General features: G+C 36.6%; 1 protein-coding gene across 1 annotated transcript; it reads left to right on the top strand.

Annotated features, from left to right (window-relative positions):
* The first annotated feature begins 2,132 nt into the window (after window positions 1–2,132).
* Window positions 2,133–8,441, top strand: LOC109244124 (WD repeat-containing protein 26). The gene is made up of 5 exons (XM_019411158.1): window positions 2,133–2,338; window positions 2,924–3,657; window positions 4,585–4,686; window positions 7,008–7,643; window positions 7,958–8,441. Exons 2-5 carry the CDS (start codon window positions 3,010–3,012, stop codon window positions 8,120–8,122), a joined length of 1,551 nt encoding a protein of 516 aa, XP_019266703.1. The 5' UTR covers window positions 2,133–2,338; window positions 2,924–3,009; the 3' UTR covers window positions 8,123–8,441.
* The last annotated feature ends 6,825 nt before the right edge of the window (window positions 8,442–15,266 follow it).

Raw genomic sequence — 15,266 nt, 5'->3', positions numbered from 1 at the left:
GGAATTTTTACATTCCTATGCCACATAGGAAACCTTATTACCCTCAATGTTTAAGGTTTGACTTAATTACACTTAGTATACCAAATTACCAATTCTATACCATAGTGTATTTTAAGGGTACAATTAATGCAGCGTATATCCCTCCTTAATTCAAGATACCGTATATCCCACCCCTCCCACGTTTCTCTACTCCCAAACCCTGACCCTCACCCACGTTTATGTACTGTTATTAAACATAAAAACCTATGATTATGGAAACTTGTTTGGTAATATTTAGTTATTGTCAGTACAAATAATTGTGTTTCTCTGAAATCCTCAAGCTCATGAGATTTTCCCTCTTTGAAGCAGCTGACCTTTTGCTTAATTTTCCTTTTCATCGTTCTTTTTAGTGTCCAATGGGATACCATATAGTCTGAATATCCAACGTCGAAAATGAAACTAATTCTACTACTCTAAGCCTAAAATCCTACTACATCAAACATCTAATATTGTATTACTTCTGAATATATAAACAAGATTGACAAGTCTATGATGCATCAGGCAGAAAATTAAAATGTTTCATAGATTTTTTATTTGATCAGATAAAAAATGCCGCATTGATTGTACCCATGAATTCAACAAAGTAAACCTCTTAATTCGACTTTCTATATTCACATTCAACAAGTGAAGTGAGATTGGGAGGCTGCTTTTTAATCCCAGTTCCCATTCAATTGTAGCTTAATTGGTATTTTCGATATAATTGCGTTTTTTGCAGAAGTTTTAGTCGTCTTGGATTTGTGAAAACAGAAAACAATGCATCTACAATCAGAATACAAATAATCTACAATTTATCTACAAACTGGGTATATTGAATTTTAATATCCCAATTCCCATTCGATTGTAGTTTAATTGTGATTTTCGATATAATTGTGTTTTTTGTAGAAGATTTGTAGAAGTTTTAGTCGTTTTTGATTTGTGAAAACAGAAAATAAAGCATCTACAATCAGAATACAAATAATCTACAATTTATCTACAAAATATCTACAAACTGGGTACATTGAATTTTTATATCCCAATTCCCATTCAATTGTAGCATACTTGTGATTTTTGACATAATTGCGTTTTTCAGAAGATTTGTAGAAGTTTTAGCCATTTTTTATTTGTGAAAACAGAAAATAAAACATCTACAATCAGAATACAAATAATCTACAATTTATCTACAATTTCTGCAATATGTCTTCTTCTTCTTCCTCGAGTTTCAATCTGAAATTCAGTCAAAACCAAGTCTAATCTTCACCAAAACCCCTCAAAATTGAGATATAAACTCCAAACCATATTCCCGATTATTTTCAACAACACCCAATCCAAACAAATAATGATTTTGAAAACCCAAATTTGAATTCAAAGCTTTCAAGCTTTTTAATGGCTGTCCATGGTGGAAAATATCTGGAAGAATATTTACTTCCATAATTGTAGCGCGCCTAAATAGGAATATCTGGAAGAATATTTAGTTCCAGATTTGTAGCGCGCCTAATTAGGAAGGAATCAACTCCTAATAATTGGTATTTAATGAATGGTATATATTTTGTAGAATAACTGTGAACATGGCAGGTAAATATAAAACTATGCACATTTTTGGTAATAAGGTTTCATATATGGTATAGAAAGGAAAAAGTCTCAAAAAATAATGATAATTTTGGATCCCGATTATTTGCACCATATGGCCTTTCGTAAGGACACTCCTTCAATTTTGTCCCCGGATAGCCTGGCAGATTAATTTTTATCTATAAATAAGTTTATAATTTTTTGTCCGGACTACTAAAGAAGGTCATTTGTGCATTGCATTCAAACTTTAGACTTTGTTAGAGACCAAATTTAGACCTTGAATTGCATTCACCTTGACTTCATATTCGGAGATCTGAAACTTAAAATTTAGACCGACGATTGAAATTTCTGTAAAATTTTTATAGTTTTCGGTCAATTTTTCTTGAAATAGGGGTCCTAAAAATGGCTATTTGTGCACTTCGCCCTCCACCTTCTTGTTTATGGCCCACTTGCAGTCGGTCCAAGAAGTAGTACTATGAGCCCATGTCTTGGTAGGCCCAATTCACAAAAAAAGTATATTACGACGCCGTTGATGTACTCTGGAAGTAGCTATCATCCATCCACGTGTTCCCCTGCTTAAGTGATCTTTTGTCTTTGCTTTGCTTGTCTTCTTCAATTACGATTTAATCTTTTCGCCTTCAATTAATCGTCTCTCTAGATTCACTAGACCAGATTCCCCATTCTTAGCCTGTAATTCTTATTATCGTCATTACTGATTTCAGTTAAGCAGTTGCAGTGTTTGAATTTTCATCAGGTACATATTTTCTTTTCTTTTTCCCCTTCAATATCTCCATTTCTTCGCTGTTAATTGTTTGTAAATCATTGTTGTTTGTTCTTTCAGCAGCTTATTACACTTCTCTGTATCTTCTTGTAGTCTCTTTGCATATTTTCTTGGATTTTTGCATCATATTTTTCATACCCCCAGTTGCTATTCAACAACTTAATGACATACTAAGTTGGAAATGTCTTCGTTTACTTTACTTTTGAATTGGGTTTGTAAAATGGTGGGCAGAAGTTTGCGTCATAATGGGTTTGCAGCTGGTCTACAAGTGGAAAGAAGGGTAGCTTTAGAAATTGAATGTTAGTTTCTTGGGTGTTAGTTAATTGTAAATCAATCTTGTTCTGTTCTTTCCATTACTTGTTACGCTTTTCTGCATCTTCTGTAGTGTTTTTTGGATTACTGGATCATATATTCTTGTTCTTGGATGAACTTAACCTCAGTTGCTATTCAACAATTTGATGGCATACTTAGTTGAAGATTCTTTGTTTACCTTATTCCATTTATCTCTGGCTAACTTTAGTGGTTCATTTCTGATTTGGGTTTCTAAATTGGTGGCAGAGCATTTTCTCGAGTTTTCAGCAGGTTACAAGTGGAAATTAGGGTAGTCTTTTAGAATGTAACTGGTTGTTGAGGCTGTTCCAATCATGGAGAATCCATTGGAGAATCTTGGGTCAAAACACCTAATAAAGAAGCATGAATTTGTGAGGATCATTATTCAGTGTCTCTATTCTTTAGGCTACAGAAAGTCTGCTGTTTCTTTGGAATCAGAATCTGGGATTGCCTACAAAACTGTTGAACTTAAGTCCCTTGAGTCACATATTCTTGATGCTAATTGGGATGCATGTATTGACTGCCTTAATAGACTTAATGGCTTGACCAATGAGACAAGAGCGTCAGCTTTGTTTCTTGTTCTCAAACAGTGCTCGTTAGAGTATTTGAATCGTGGGGACGACTCTTCAGCTTTGGAAATCTTACAGAAACACATATCTGGTTTACAAGTGGAGAAAGAGAAGGTTCATAAGCTTGCTTTTGGATTTCTCTCCTTGAAGGAGTTGGGGTTGGGTAAGGCAGATCTTGATGTTATTTCTAATTTGCGAGATTTTTTGCTGATGGAACTTGAAAAAGTACTGCTGCCACCCATTACATTGCCCGAACGAAGATTAGAATACTTGGTTGAAATGGCTGTATGGTCGCAGATAGATAACTGTGTGTATCATAATTCAGTTGATGCAATTTCACTCTACGAAGATCACCATTGTGATGGAGGTCAGTTTCCAACAAAGACCACTCAGGTGAGCACTGAGAGGACCATGTATTGCCAAAGTTTTTGAAGATTGCATCTGATCTTAGAAGTCTAATGTTATCTTAAGTTACTTTCATTTTGATCCATTAATTTTTTTTGCTCAATAGGATATCAGATTGTCACGCTTATTGACTTACAGTTCAATAGCTTAATTTTCACTTACCATTTTAACCCTGGAAGTAAACCTTCAATAGCTCAAAAGTGGTTCTACTGCTACCTTTTTGCTAATCTTGGAAAAATTGTTTTGCAGAATACACAAATTGAAAAGGAAAGTAGGACGGTTATATGGGATAATTTCATTAATTCCCAAGTGATACACTAGGATATTTGAACTAGTTTGCCTTACTTTTGGGCTCCTTTCTCTGTTGACCTGAGAGGGCTTGATAGAGGGCTAACATAGTGTATCTAAGGTGCAACTTAGCTCGTAATGAAGTTCTTTTTCTAGTGTTATAATTTGTTATTTTAGATAAGTTTGGAAAGATCCAAGACTAAAGAGGCCACATTCCCAGCAGTACTGCGTATCCTGAAAAGGCCATTTACTTATTTCATTAATTTGACTATCTTTTATTGTGAATGTCAGATCATGGTCTCAAATAAGCTTCTGACATATAGGCAAATTTGTAGAATGTTAGTAGCCTCGCAATTCTGTGGCAAATATTGCTTTATGACTTGTTAATGATCTAGTCACAATGAAATTGCAAATGCTATTAATGGTTTCTATTATATTTTTTTTTTAAAATTTATTTGATAAGGAATGGTTTTCTATTACGGAAATGTTTAATCTGTGTGGAGTTAATGAAGATTGGACTTATCACACCGTGATCATGAGTAGTTTCTCTCGTTACTAATTTGTTGTCATTGTTCGTCTAGCCTCTCTCTAGGAGAGACATGTTTAATGTCTTTAACACTGTTGCAGATTCTGACTAACCACAGGAATGAAGTCTGGTATGTGCAGTTCTCGAACAATGGAAACTACTTGGCATCATCATCAAGTGACTGCACGGCCATCATATGGAAGGTGTGTTTCATAATATCACAATTAAGTTTGCTATGCAAGTCTTAGAACTCCAGGAGTTTACTCCTACTGCCAATTTGGGTTATTCCTGTAAATTGCTTCGTTGTGCTGTTGAAAAAATAAACCTAAATCATGGATAGAGGGGATACTTGTTAAGGATCACTCCCCTGCAGCTTTGATACTCCATAAGCTAGGAATTGTCGAGTTAACCTATTTACGTTGTTTGAGTAAGTGATTTCATGGAATAAGGAGGAGAAATTTATCTTTTTGCAAGATGAATTAGAATTAGAGTAATAACTAATAAGATTGAATGAAATCAAATTAAACAGAAAAAGTTACTTATTCTGCTTTCTGGATAAATGCTACCAAGAAATCCATGTCTTAGTTGCAGGTCCTTTATGCATTCTTAAAAGCCTCTATATAAGAAACTTTTTTTCCTTGGGTCGATTGAATCTTTTATCAAGAAATTGTACTCTGAGTGAATTTAGGTTGTTCACTTGACTGTTACTAGCAGGAAATAATCTAGTCAAGATTCTTTTTCTGAGGAGAAAGGTAGGGAAGTGGTTTCCAGGTTTATGCTTCGGCTGAAGAATTTACCTGCCCTCAGCTATAATTCTTTTAAAAAAAATTATAGCCGCAAAATCCTAAATGAACACCATCTATCAAAAAGAAGTTAGTTCTCTCCCTCTCTCTCTCTCTCTCTATATATATATATATATATGCGTGTGTGTGTTGTTTATTTGATAGATGGTGTTCATTTAGGATTTTGCAGCTATAACTTTCTTATAAAGAAAATAAAGCCTTATTTCTTTAGTAGCTTAATGGACTGTGGCTGTGAATATGGTGGAGTGGTTATTCCACACCCTAATGGTGTATCAGTTATAGCTTCAAATTGAATGATGATTTAGGATGGCTAAGTACAAAATTAAAGAGATTGAAGTTGGAAGACTGAATACGTATAATTAAAGAAAAAGATTACGTACTCATTTACTTAGCAATTATCACCGGAAAATGAGAAGTATCCTGTATCTTCGATATAGCCTTAAAACTATCTAGTAGGATGAATCTTGAATTGCAACAACTAAGCTGCAGAATTAGCAAATAAAGTGCAACTTTTCCAGCAAATTCGTGCTCTCAAGTTGCCTAAATAGGGCTACCTTGGTGTACTCAATACTCATAGCTGGTCAATCTGTTGTCCTGAAATTTTGAGTTGTTAGAGCTAAGTCTTCCTGTTGTATTCTAATTTTCAAGTAAAGCTTGACAGCAGTTATGTGGCCAGTGGAAAGGCAGAGATAAGTTTTAGGATCAATCTTAAAGTGGTCAAGCATTACCAGCATTATGAAGCTAAACTTTGATTTATGTATGATTATATTCCTTTTGTGCCATATAACAATCCTAGGCACTAAGGTTGAAATTAGTGTTGGATGGTTGCTCTATCCCGTCCCTCTACCATAAATTGGTTGGCCGGGTTAGCTTAACGGAAATTGTTAAGGACAAATTTAGCAGCCAATACAAATGGGTCAAAGAATGTTGACCGTCATGTGCTTCGTAAAGGGATGGACCCCAAAGACATTGGAAAGACATCAATAAGGCTAAATTATTTTAGATCTTGTCGTTGTTATTATTATAAGAATAATAACCATTAACATTAATTTTCAGCAGAAACAATAAAATTGCGCTTGTGATTCCATGAAGACCTTCTTCATCGGGAATAAGTAGAACTTTTTCTTAGTGCATGTACTTTGTAACATTGTCAGACGTATGTCACAGTCATGTGACTGATCCGAACAGAGTTTGGGAGACATGACATCTAGTTTTGATATTTCTGACAGTAACTAAGCATTTGGTTTATAAGTATCCTTGGTGATTGTGCCGTATAGCTTGGTCAAGATATTTTGTCTTAAACCATGGATAATTTCTCTTAGATTCTGATAAGTGATGAAACAATGCGAAACGAGGGGTTATCGCTTCATGGGTGAAGCCATGCGATTTAGAGAAGTTTGCGCTTCAAATAATATAGCACAAAATGATTCAAAGAGAATCATCAACTTTTTTGGAGTTGGATTAATATCAGCGTTAATGTATATTAGATGCTAAAGTTAGTTGCATTTTTATTGTACTAAATTCATAGATTTTTAATTTCAAACCGACGGATTTTTTTTGGCACTTTTGTGTTTAAAAACGATTTGATTTCACGGGGCATCCGCAAGTTTCTGGGATGAGGGTTAATCATCGTGTACAACATAACTATTAGCTCATATTCTCAAGGCTACGAGATTTTGATTGACCATTATTTCCTGAGTTGGATTGATAATTACTTTCAGGTACTGGATGATGGGAACCTGACCCAGAGACATGTGCTGCAGAGCCACGAAAAGCCAGTTTCTTTTGTAGCATGGAGTCCTGATGACACAATGTTACTAACCTGCGGGAACATGGAAGTGCTCAAGCTCTGGGACGTGGAAACAGGTACATGCAAGCACACATATGGCGGTGATGGGTTCATTGTCAGCTCATGCGGTTGGTTTCCTGATTCTAAGCGATTCGTCTGTGGCAGTTCGGACCCTGAAAAAGGCATATACATGTGGGACTGTGAGGGTAAGGAGATCAAATCGTGGAGAGGGCAGCGGATGCCGAAGGTTTTAGATCTTGCTGTTACACCTGATGGAGAAAAACTTATCAGCATATTTTCTGACAAGGATATCCGAATATTGAATGTGGGGACAGGTGCTGAACGTGTGATTCCAGAGGAGCATCCAATCACATCCCTTTCATTATCAGGGGATGGTAAATTCTTCATAGTAAACCTTAATAGTCAAGAGATTCATATGTGGGATGTTGCAGGCGAGTGGCTTAGTCCCATGAAATATAAAGGCCACAGACAACATAAGTACGTGATACGCTCTTGTTTCGGAGGATTCGATAGCTCTTTCATTGCCAGTGGTAGTGAAGATTCAAAGGTATGCTTGTTCTTTAATCCCCACCATCTAAAGAAGAAAAAGAAAAAAATAATACTACAAATAAGCATGAAATTCCAGAACTTCAATTTTAATGTGAATGATTTGTTGGAGGCTACTTTTCTTTAAGCTTAATAGTCTCATTTCATATGTTGGTCATTTGTCCTAGACTGCATTTTTTACAGCAAAGGCGAGCACACACTGTTTGCGAAGTAGCTACATCATATCTATGCATGATTCAGCATATTATTTTTTATGCGTGTGAATTCCTTCATTTTGTATATCGATGCAAGGAAATGATGTTTGAGTTGTAACAGGTGTATATATGGAATCGTCGAGGTTCAAAGCCTATTGAGATCTTGTGTGGCCATACAATGACTGTGAACTGTGTGAGCTGGAATCCTAAAAGGCCTCATATGTTAGCTTCAGCGAGTGATGATCAAACTATTCGCATATGGGGGCCTAATGTTCAAAGTAGATAGTAATGAGTAAGCTGTTGTATGTAAATGGGAATTTTTCTCAGTTGAGATTTTCGTTTGCCATGTAAATCTGATAGTTTTCCACTCGATATTTTTCCAAATTTTGGCGTGTCGATCCCCTGTAAATTGCCACTGTTGATTTTTTCCCCTATCCCTTCCATAGGGTAGGTAGTGAGAAGAATTTTGACTCCTGGTATTTGTACAAGGGGCAGGGTTGATTTGCCACCCTGCTCCATTTTGGATGCTAATAAGTTTCACTTTTATAATGAAGAGTATGAAGACGTTGCTTAGCCTATGAAATGCTGGGGATATTATTACTTGATGTTTCCATTTTTTTTTGTGGTTTTATTTTTTTCTGGCAGTTATTACTATTTCGTTTTCCGTAGTTCATTATCATAAGTGTTGTGATTTTGCTTTCTTGCGCAAATACTATCCTCTTCAGATCTCACTTTATGAGAATATATTGGGTATGTTGTTCTCGGTCAACACAAGTTTGTTGTACATTTCATTTACTGGGGATTTGAAATTCAGACAATTATATGACTAGGTGAGAGGTATGTTCATGCAGCAATTTAAAACAATAAAAATATATTCTATAGTAGCAAACTCAAGCCCATCAATTAAATATTACTTTGATTCACCAGCTGAACCATACACCTAATTCAAGCAAAAATCATCACTGCTGACAAAATGTAATGTGCTTACGTGATATAAATATGAAGGAGTTGACCAGTCAAAGTAATATTCTAAAGTTTTTTTTTTCTTTGAGGAAAAGGAGATACTAGTATCAAGTTTTTTTTCCAGTGAATGACGTTTAATTGACTACCCTGGATCACACATAGCTTTGCCCCTATAATTTGTACTAGTTTTACAAATATGATTCAATCACGTTTCGTTTAATTCATGGTGATACATTCTAGTGTGAGAAAAAGAAAGAAAATGATACAATGTTCCAACGAATCTCTTGCCTCATTTGTTTTTTTTAAGATTAAGACGTCTGAATCTGAATACACATCTTGATATCAAGATGTGTATTAAGATTAAGACATCTGAATCTGAATACACATCTGAATATATTAAGATATGTATTAAGATCTGAATAGAAATAATTAAGACTGTTTGATAATCTTAAAACTATTCTCTCGCTCTTTTTCTTTCTATTTTTAGCATGATCTGGTAAGATAAAAATTAGAATAGAAAAAAACTAGAGAATCCCATTTTCATCATTATTGTATTTTTTTTCTTCTTGGGATGACATTGTAAAGATTGTGAGCCCTTCCCCAAAGGAACATATCAGTAGCTAACACTAACAATAGGGGTAGATGTAGGGGCGGAAGGTCGTCGAAAAATTATACGGTATATATAAGGTAAAATTTGTTTTAATCTCCTTGACATAGCTCAAAAATATAGCTTAGTGATCAAGATGGTTCAAAACCTTTGTAAGATCATTGGTTCAATTCCCTCTAACAATGATCTTTTTTAATTTTTTTTCTTTTTAAACCCGTTAACGAAAATCCTATCTTCGCCTCTAGCTAACAGATTAGTAAAAACTGATAGATCGAGTATAGGATTCCCCGGTCAAAAAGTTGACCAAAGAAATAACTTTTTCTAGACCAGTGAATTATCTTAATTAGCAGGAAACGTGGCAACATTATAGTAGACTATGCAAACATCTGTTTGACCAGGGTATCATGATCTTAAAGATGCTGATTGCTGACAAGTTACAACTTACAATATTAATTTACAAGGTTGTTTAACTTGTAAATTAAAAATTGCTGCTAACACTAGGTTGAAGTGAGGGTGTCAAAGAATCAACAAATCGTGAAAACGAAGTCTAAACACCTTTTAGTTTTTAATTGTTTATTTCAACATCAACGCCTTTTAGTTCAATTAAGTTAAAATTATGTTCAAACTTTTTCTTTTGTGGACTGCTTCTTGAAATTCTTCACGTAATTATAACTAGGGATATACAGATTTCGAGACTTTCTACATTAAAAATTGTTATGTAAATTTACTGGATGTATGACGGGCGCAAACACAATACGAAATTAGTGCTCGCTAGTCAAACATAATATAGTTATGATTATCGTCTCCACATGGATTGAATTTAAACAATGTTCAAGTAATTTCTAGCTTAACGCTATTCAGGATGATTAACACGTTGGTTGGGATGATTAATAACTAAAATTAACTATAAAACTAAAACAATTAACAATTGATCACTGGAAGACAAGGGTTGAGCAACACTGAAATATCAATGGGAGAAATAAGGGTCGTGATAAGATAGGTGCAAGATAGCTATTTGGGACCCAACTTTATTGATTCTCATGAATTCACTCGATGATTAGTTCAAACGTGTAGTCAAGACTTCTCTCTCGATTAAATCTTAACTCTACGAGGTGAACTAATATTAGCACTGTGAAATATGCAAGCATGCGTTAATGGATTAATCTTCAGGAAAACGTCGTTCAAATATTCTCCTAACATGATTTAATCATCAATTCAACAAGCTCTTTCGATTGCTTGAGAGAATTACTGAATTAAATCAAATAAAATAATGCAAGATAATCACCACAGTAGTCCTCTTCCCATTAAATAAAGTGGTGAATAAAGTTGCAAATAATTCAAAGCTCTATAAACTAATTCAAGCAAAGAACTAGAGTTAAAATCCACAAATAGCAGTCAAAATACAATATCTGTCAAACCCTATGGGAAACTACTCCATAATCATGGAGGAAGTCACCACAAATATAACTAAAGAGTAAGAAAACATGAATCTAACATTGTAATCCAAACTCCCATATCGAATTGATGAAAAGATGATGAAATCTTGTGTCTTGTAGCCTCCAATGCTCTCCAAAAGCTTCCAAGGTCAAAAGTCCTCTAAAAAACGTATTTCTAGTATATTTATACCAAGTCGGAATGTGCCTGGACCAAACTACCCTCCTTGAGCCGAAGTGAGAAAACCTGTAAACTTTTTACACTTCATGCGTCACACAGTGCTACGCACCCTGCATCACACTAGTGTAATTTGCTCGGTTGTAAACTCTTTGAACTTAGCTTGTTTGACAAACTTTTGTACTTATGCATCACACTATGCCACGTGCCCTGCGTCACATTTGTGTATTTGTCTGTCAGACCCAAAAACTCCAAGTCTCTGAACTTCTATACTAATGCGACGCTTAATGCCATGCCTTATGCGACGCACTAGTACATTTTGCTCCAGCCCATGCACTTTCTTCCAACTTTTGTATGCAATGCCGGTCCACGAGCCTCGGATGTGATCCAATTTAATTTTTTGGGTTTTTACTCAGACCTCAAAGCTCCAAATTATTCAATTTAGCTCCAGAACATCTTCTTAACTCGGAATCATCTCCTAAAAAGCATAAATCAAGTAATAAGTGCAAATCATCATCATTTAAGCTCAAACACGTTCAAAGTGCAGTAATTAGAATGCAAAATGCGGTTAAAACACGTGTTCTTAGCCTTCCATCAACACCCCACAGTTAAACCATTACACGTCCTCGAGTAATCAAACTGCACTTCACATAGAGACGACCTTCTTATCAGACAACTTCCCTAACGCATCATGCCAAGAATATTTAAAGCAGACTAAGCACCATATCATAACATCCTAGCCTCAAGACTCGTCTCACACGCGCCACGTATTTCAAAAACCTACTCACTTACTCTAACTCAGAGGCCAAAGACATTACCATTCCTTCACAAATCATGTGCCCTCACACCAAAGATAGATAGTAGTTCCACACACAATAAAATTCAAGAACAAATAGGAACTCAAGATAGAAAGAATTCACTCACTCTTAAAATTAAAATTCATGTGCCACATAAGACGCATTATATGCTTGCCCGTAGTGTAATACTCTACTAATTGAGCTCATTCAGTCAACGTTCAAGTAGGAGTTTATTTGGTTGTAATGTAGGCTGCGAGACGGGTATGTTACATTTGGATATAATGGCTACACCTCCCTAAAAACATTAATACATATACATAAACAATTTAAATCCCATACTTGTGTTGAACCAAACCCCAATCTTCAGATATAATAACATCAAGCTCCCAATTCTTTAAGCACAAACAAGATGAGCATTACCACTAGAAAGGAAACAATGTTTTTCTTCTTTCTAATACATATACAAACTCTCTCTCTCTTTTTTTTTTCTTTTCAAAGTTCTGATTTTTCTTTTTCCTTTTTCAAGCAAACTCATTGTTTTTCAATCCCTATAAGTGGCTCTCACAATTTTTTAAATAATGCACCTTCCTCCTTTATTAATAGTTACACTCAAAATTTTGACCATACCTCAACTTAGCTTTTAACAAGCTCATAACAAATTCAAGTGCTAAAGAGAGGTAAAAGGTTCAAATAGATAGTCAATTCAAACAAAAGGGGTCAGACTTGTAGTGTGGTTGCCAAAGAAATATGATTACAGGCTCAACGGGGCTAACTAAGATACATCACAATTAGGTGGGTAAAGACATATATCTGGCTCAACAAAGAAAGACCTATATCACTTCCTAGACTGAACAAGACTGCCATTTCGCTTTGCAAACACACAGGGCAAGTTCTACACATCAAGTGACATGCAAAGAATATCAACAAATACCTTACACACACATTGGCACATAACTCATTTAGGACTGGATCTATCCCGACTCTCTAGTCAAAGCAGTTAAGCAACATCAAAATCAAATAATTTCAGGCACATATCCAAGAGTCAAGAACTGAGCCTAGGCATCACGACTAATCACTTACTACTCTCAAGGCATAACAAGGTTAAGAAAAGTTATCCCCATTTACCACCAGAGCACAAGACTAAACTATCCCTAACAAAAGAAAAACTAACTACATCCGGTTCAATCAAAACCCTTGGAAAAGAACCACGACACAAAGAAAAATCAAGGAGAAATTGTTACACTACCTAAGCAAAACAAAATAGTTTTTTTCTTCGACTTTGATCCCTCAAGAAGATAGTCGAGGAAATCCATTGCCGGGAAAAGTTAAAAATAATTTCTTTTCAAACAAAACAAAAGAAAACAAAAACACATGTACATATTTACATCCCCCACTCCACACTTTAAATTGTGGCATGTACCCATCTACATAAATAAAAGCAAGAGGAAAAGGAAACTCCCCTGAATCATCTAGTCAGGGTCTGAATCGAAGTCAGATCTTCTTTGCACGCCCAACCAGTGCACACATCCATGCAGAAAGTTTCTTATATGCCTTCTTTGGGGACACTCCACACTTATCATGCTTACTCTCTCCATATCACTCTTTTAAGGCCCCCATTGCTCCTTCCATCTTGAAGACCACCCTTTCTTCTCCCACTACGACCATGAACTGCCTTTCTTGAATGTCTATAATAGCTCTGCGAGTAGCCAAGAAGGGTCTCCCTAAAATCAGAGGGACCTCCATATTCTCTTCCATGTTGACCTATCACGACCCAAAATCCGACTAGTCGTGATGGCACCTAATCCGACCCGCTAGGTAAGCCAATTAACAATTATCCATTTCCAGTGAAATTAATAAAACAATTAAATGGAAGAAATTATCTGAAACTTATACATGTCCCAAGGACTGGTAGTACAAATCATAAGCTTCTAAGAATAGAATTTACAAAGCAGATATGAAGTAAATATATCTTCTTTTTGAAAAGTACATAAACAGAGTTTTATAATCTAGGGATACCATGAACAAGAGGCAGCTACAACAGGGACGCATGTACATCTTCAAATCCAGCTCCCGTCGAACACAGCAACAAGAGCAGCCAACATCTGCACGCAATGTACAGAACTGTAGTATGAATACAACCGACCCCATGTACTCAATAAGTAACAAACCTAACCTTAGGTTGAAAGTAGTGACGAGCTGAAACATGGTCGGGTCCAACACCAATAGCCAACAACAATTCATAACAGTGATGACCTTTTTCTTCTTTATTGGAGCGTATCCGAGATTGGCAGTATGATGACCCTCATTTGTGTGTCCTTAGAGACACGGTGCAGCACGGAGGTGCCAAGCAAGTTACATTAGGTGATGATGGAGTTTTGAGGCTGCAGGGTCGAGTTTGTGTGCCTAATGTGGATGGACTTCGAGAGTTGACTTTAGAGGAGGCCTATAGTTCCCGGTACTCTATTCATCCGGGCACCGCTAAGATGTATCAGGATTTGCGGTAGCATTATTGGTGGAGAAGGATGAAGAAGGATATTGTTGCATATGTGGCTCGGTGTTTGAATTGTCAGCAGGTAAAGTACGAACATCAGAGACCTGGTGGTTGTTCCAGAAGATTGAGATTCCTGAGTGGAAGTGGGAGCGTATCACTATGGACTTCGTTGTTGGGCTCCCACAAACTCAGAGGAAGTTCGACATAGTATGGGTTATTGTTGATAGGCTGACCAAGTCAACGCATTTCATTCCTGTGGCAGTCTCTTATTCTTCTGAGAGGTTAGCTGAGATCTATATCCGGGAGATTGTTCGTCTTCATGGTGTGCCCGTGTCTATCATTTCTTATCGAGGTACGCAGTTTACCTCACATTTCTGGAGAGCAGTTTAGCGTGAGTTGGGCACACGGGTCGAGTTGAGCACAACATTTCATCCCCAGACAGACGGGCAGTCCGAGCGTACTATTTAGATTTTGGAGGATATGCTCCGAGCTTGTGTCATTGACTTGGGAGGCTCGTGGGACCAGTTTTTTCCTTTAGCAGAGTTTGCCTACAACAACACCTATCAGTCGAGCATCCAGATGGCTCCTTATAAGGCTCTATATAGTAGGCGGTGTCGGTCGCCAGTTGGATGGTTTGAGCCGGGAGAGGCTCGGTTGTTGGGTACGGATCTAGTACAGGATGCCTTGGACAAAGTCAGGGTCATTCAGGATAGGCTTCTTACATCTCAATCCAGGCAAAAGAGTTATGCCGACCGTAAGGTTCGTGATTTGGCATTCATGGTCGGTGAGCGGGTGTTGCTTCGGGTGTCGCCTATGAAGGGCGTGATGAGATTTGGGAAGAGGGGCAGGCTAAGCCCTAGGTTCATTGGCCCGTTTGAGATTCTTGATCCAGTGGGAGAGGTGGCTTACAAACTTGCGTTGCCACCGAGCTTATCAACCGTGCATCCATTGTTCATGTGTC

Source organism: Nicotiana attenuata, unplaced genomic scaffold (assembly GCF_001879085.1).
Source record: "Nicotiana attenuata strain UT unplaced genomic scaffold, NIATTr2, whole genome shotgun sequence".
Lineage (NCBI taxonomy): Eukaryota > Viridiplantae > Streptophyta > Magnoliopsida > Solanales > Solanaceae > Nicotiana > Nicotiana attenuata.
The sequence above is the reverse complement of the archived record's forward strand: the minus strand, read 5'-3'. Positions and strand labels throughout refer to the sequence as shown.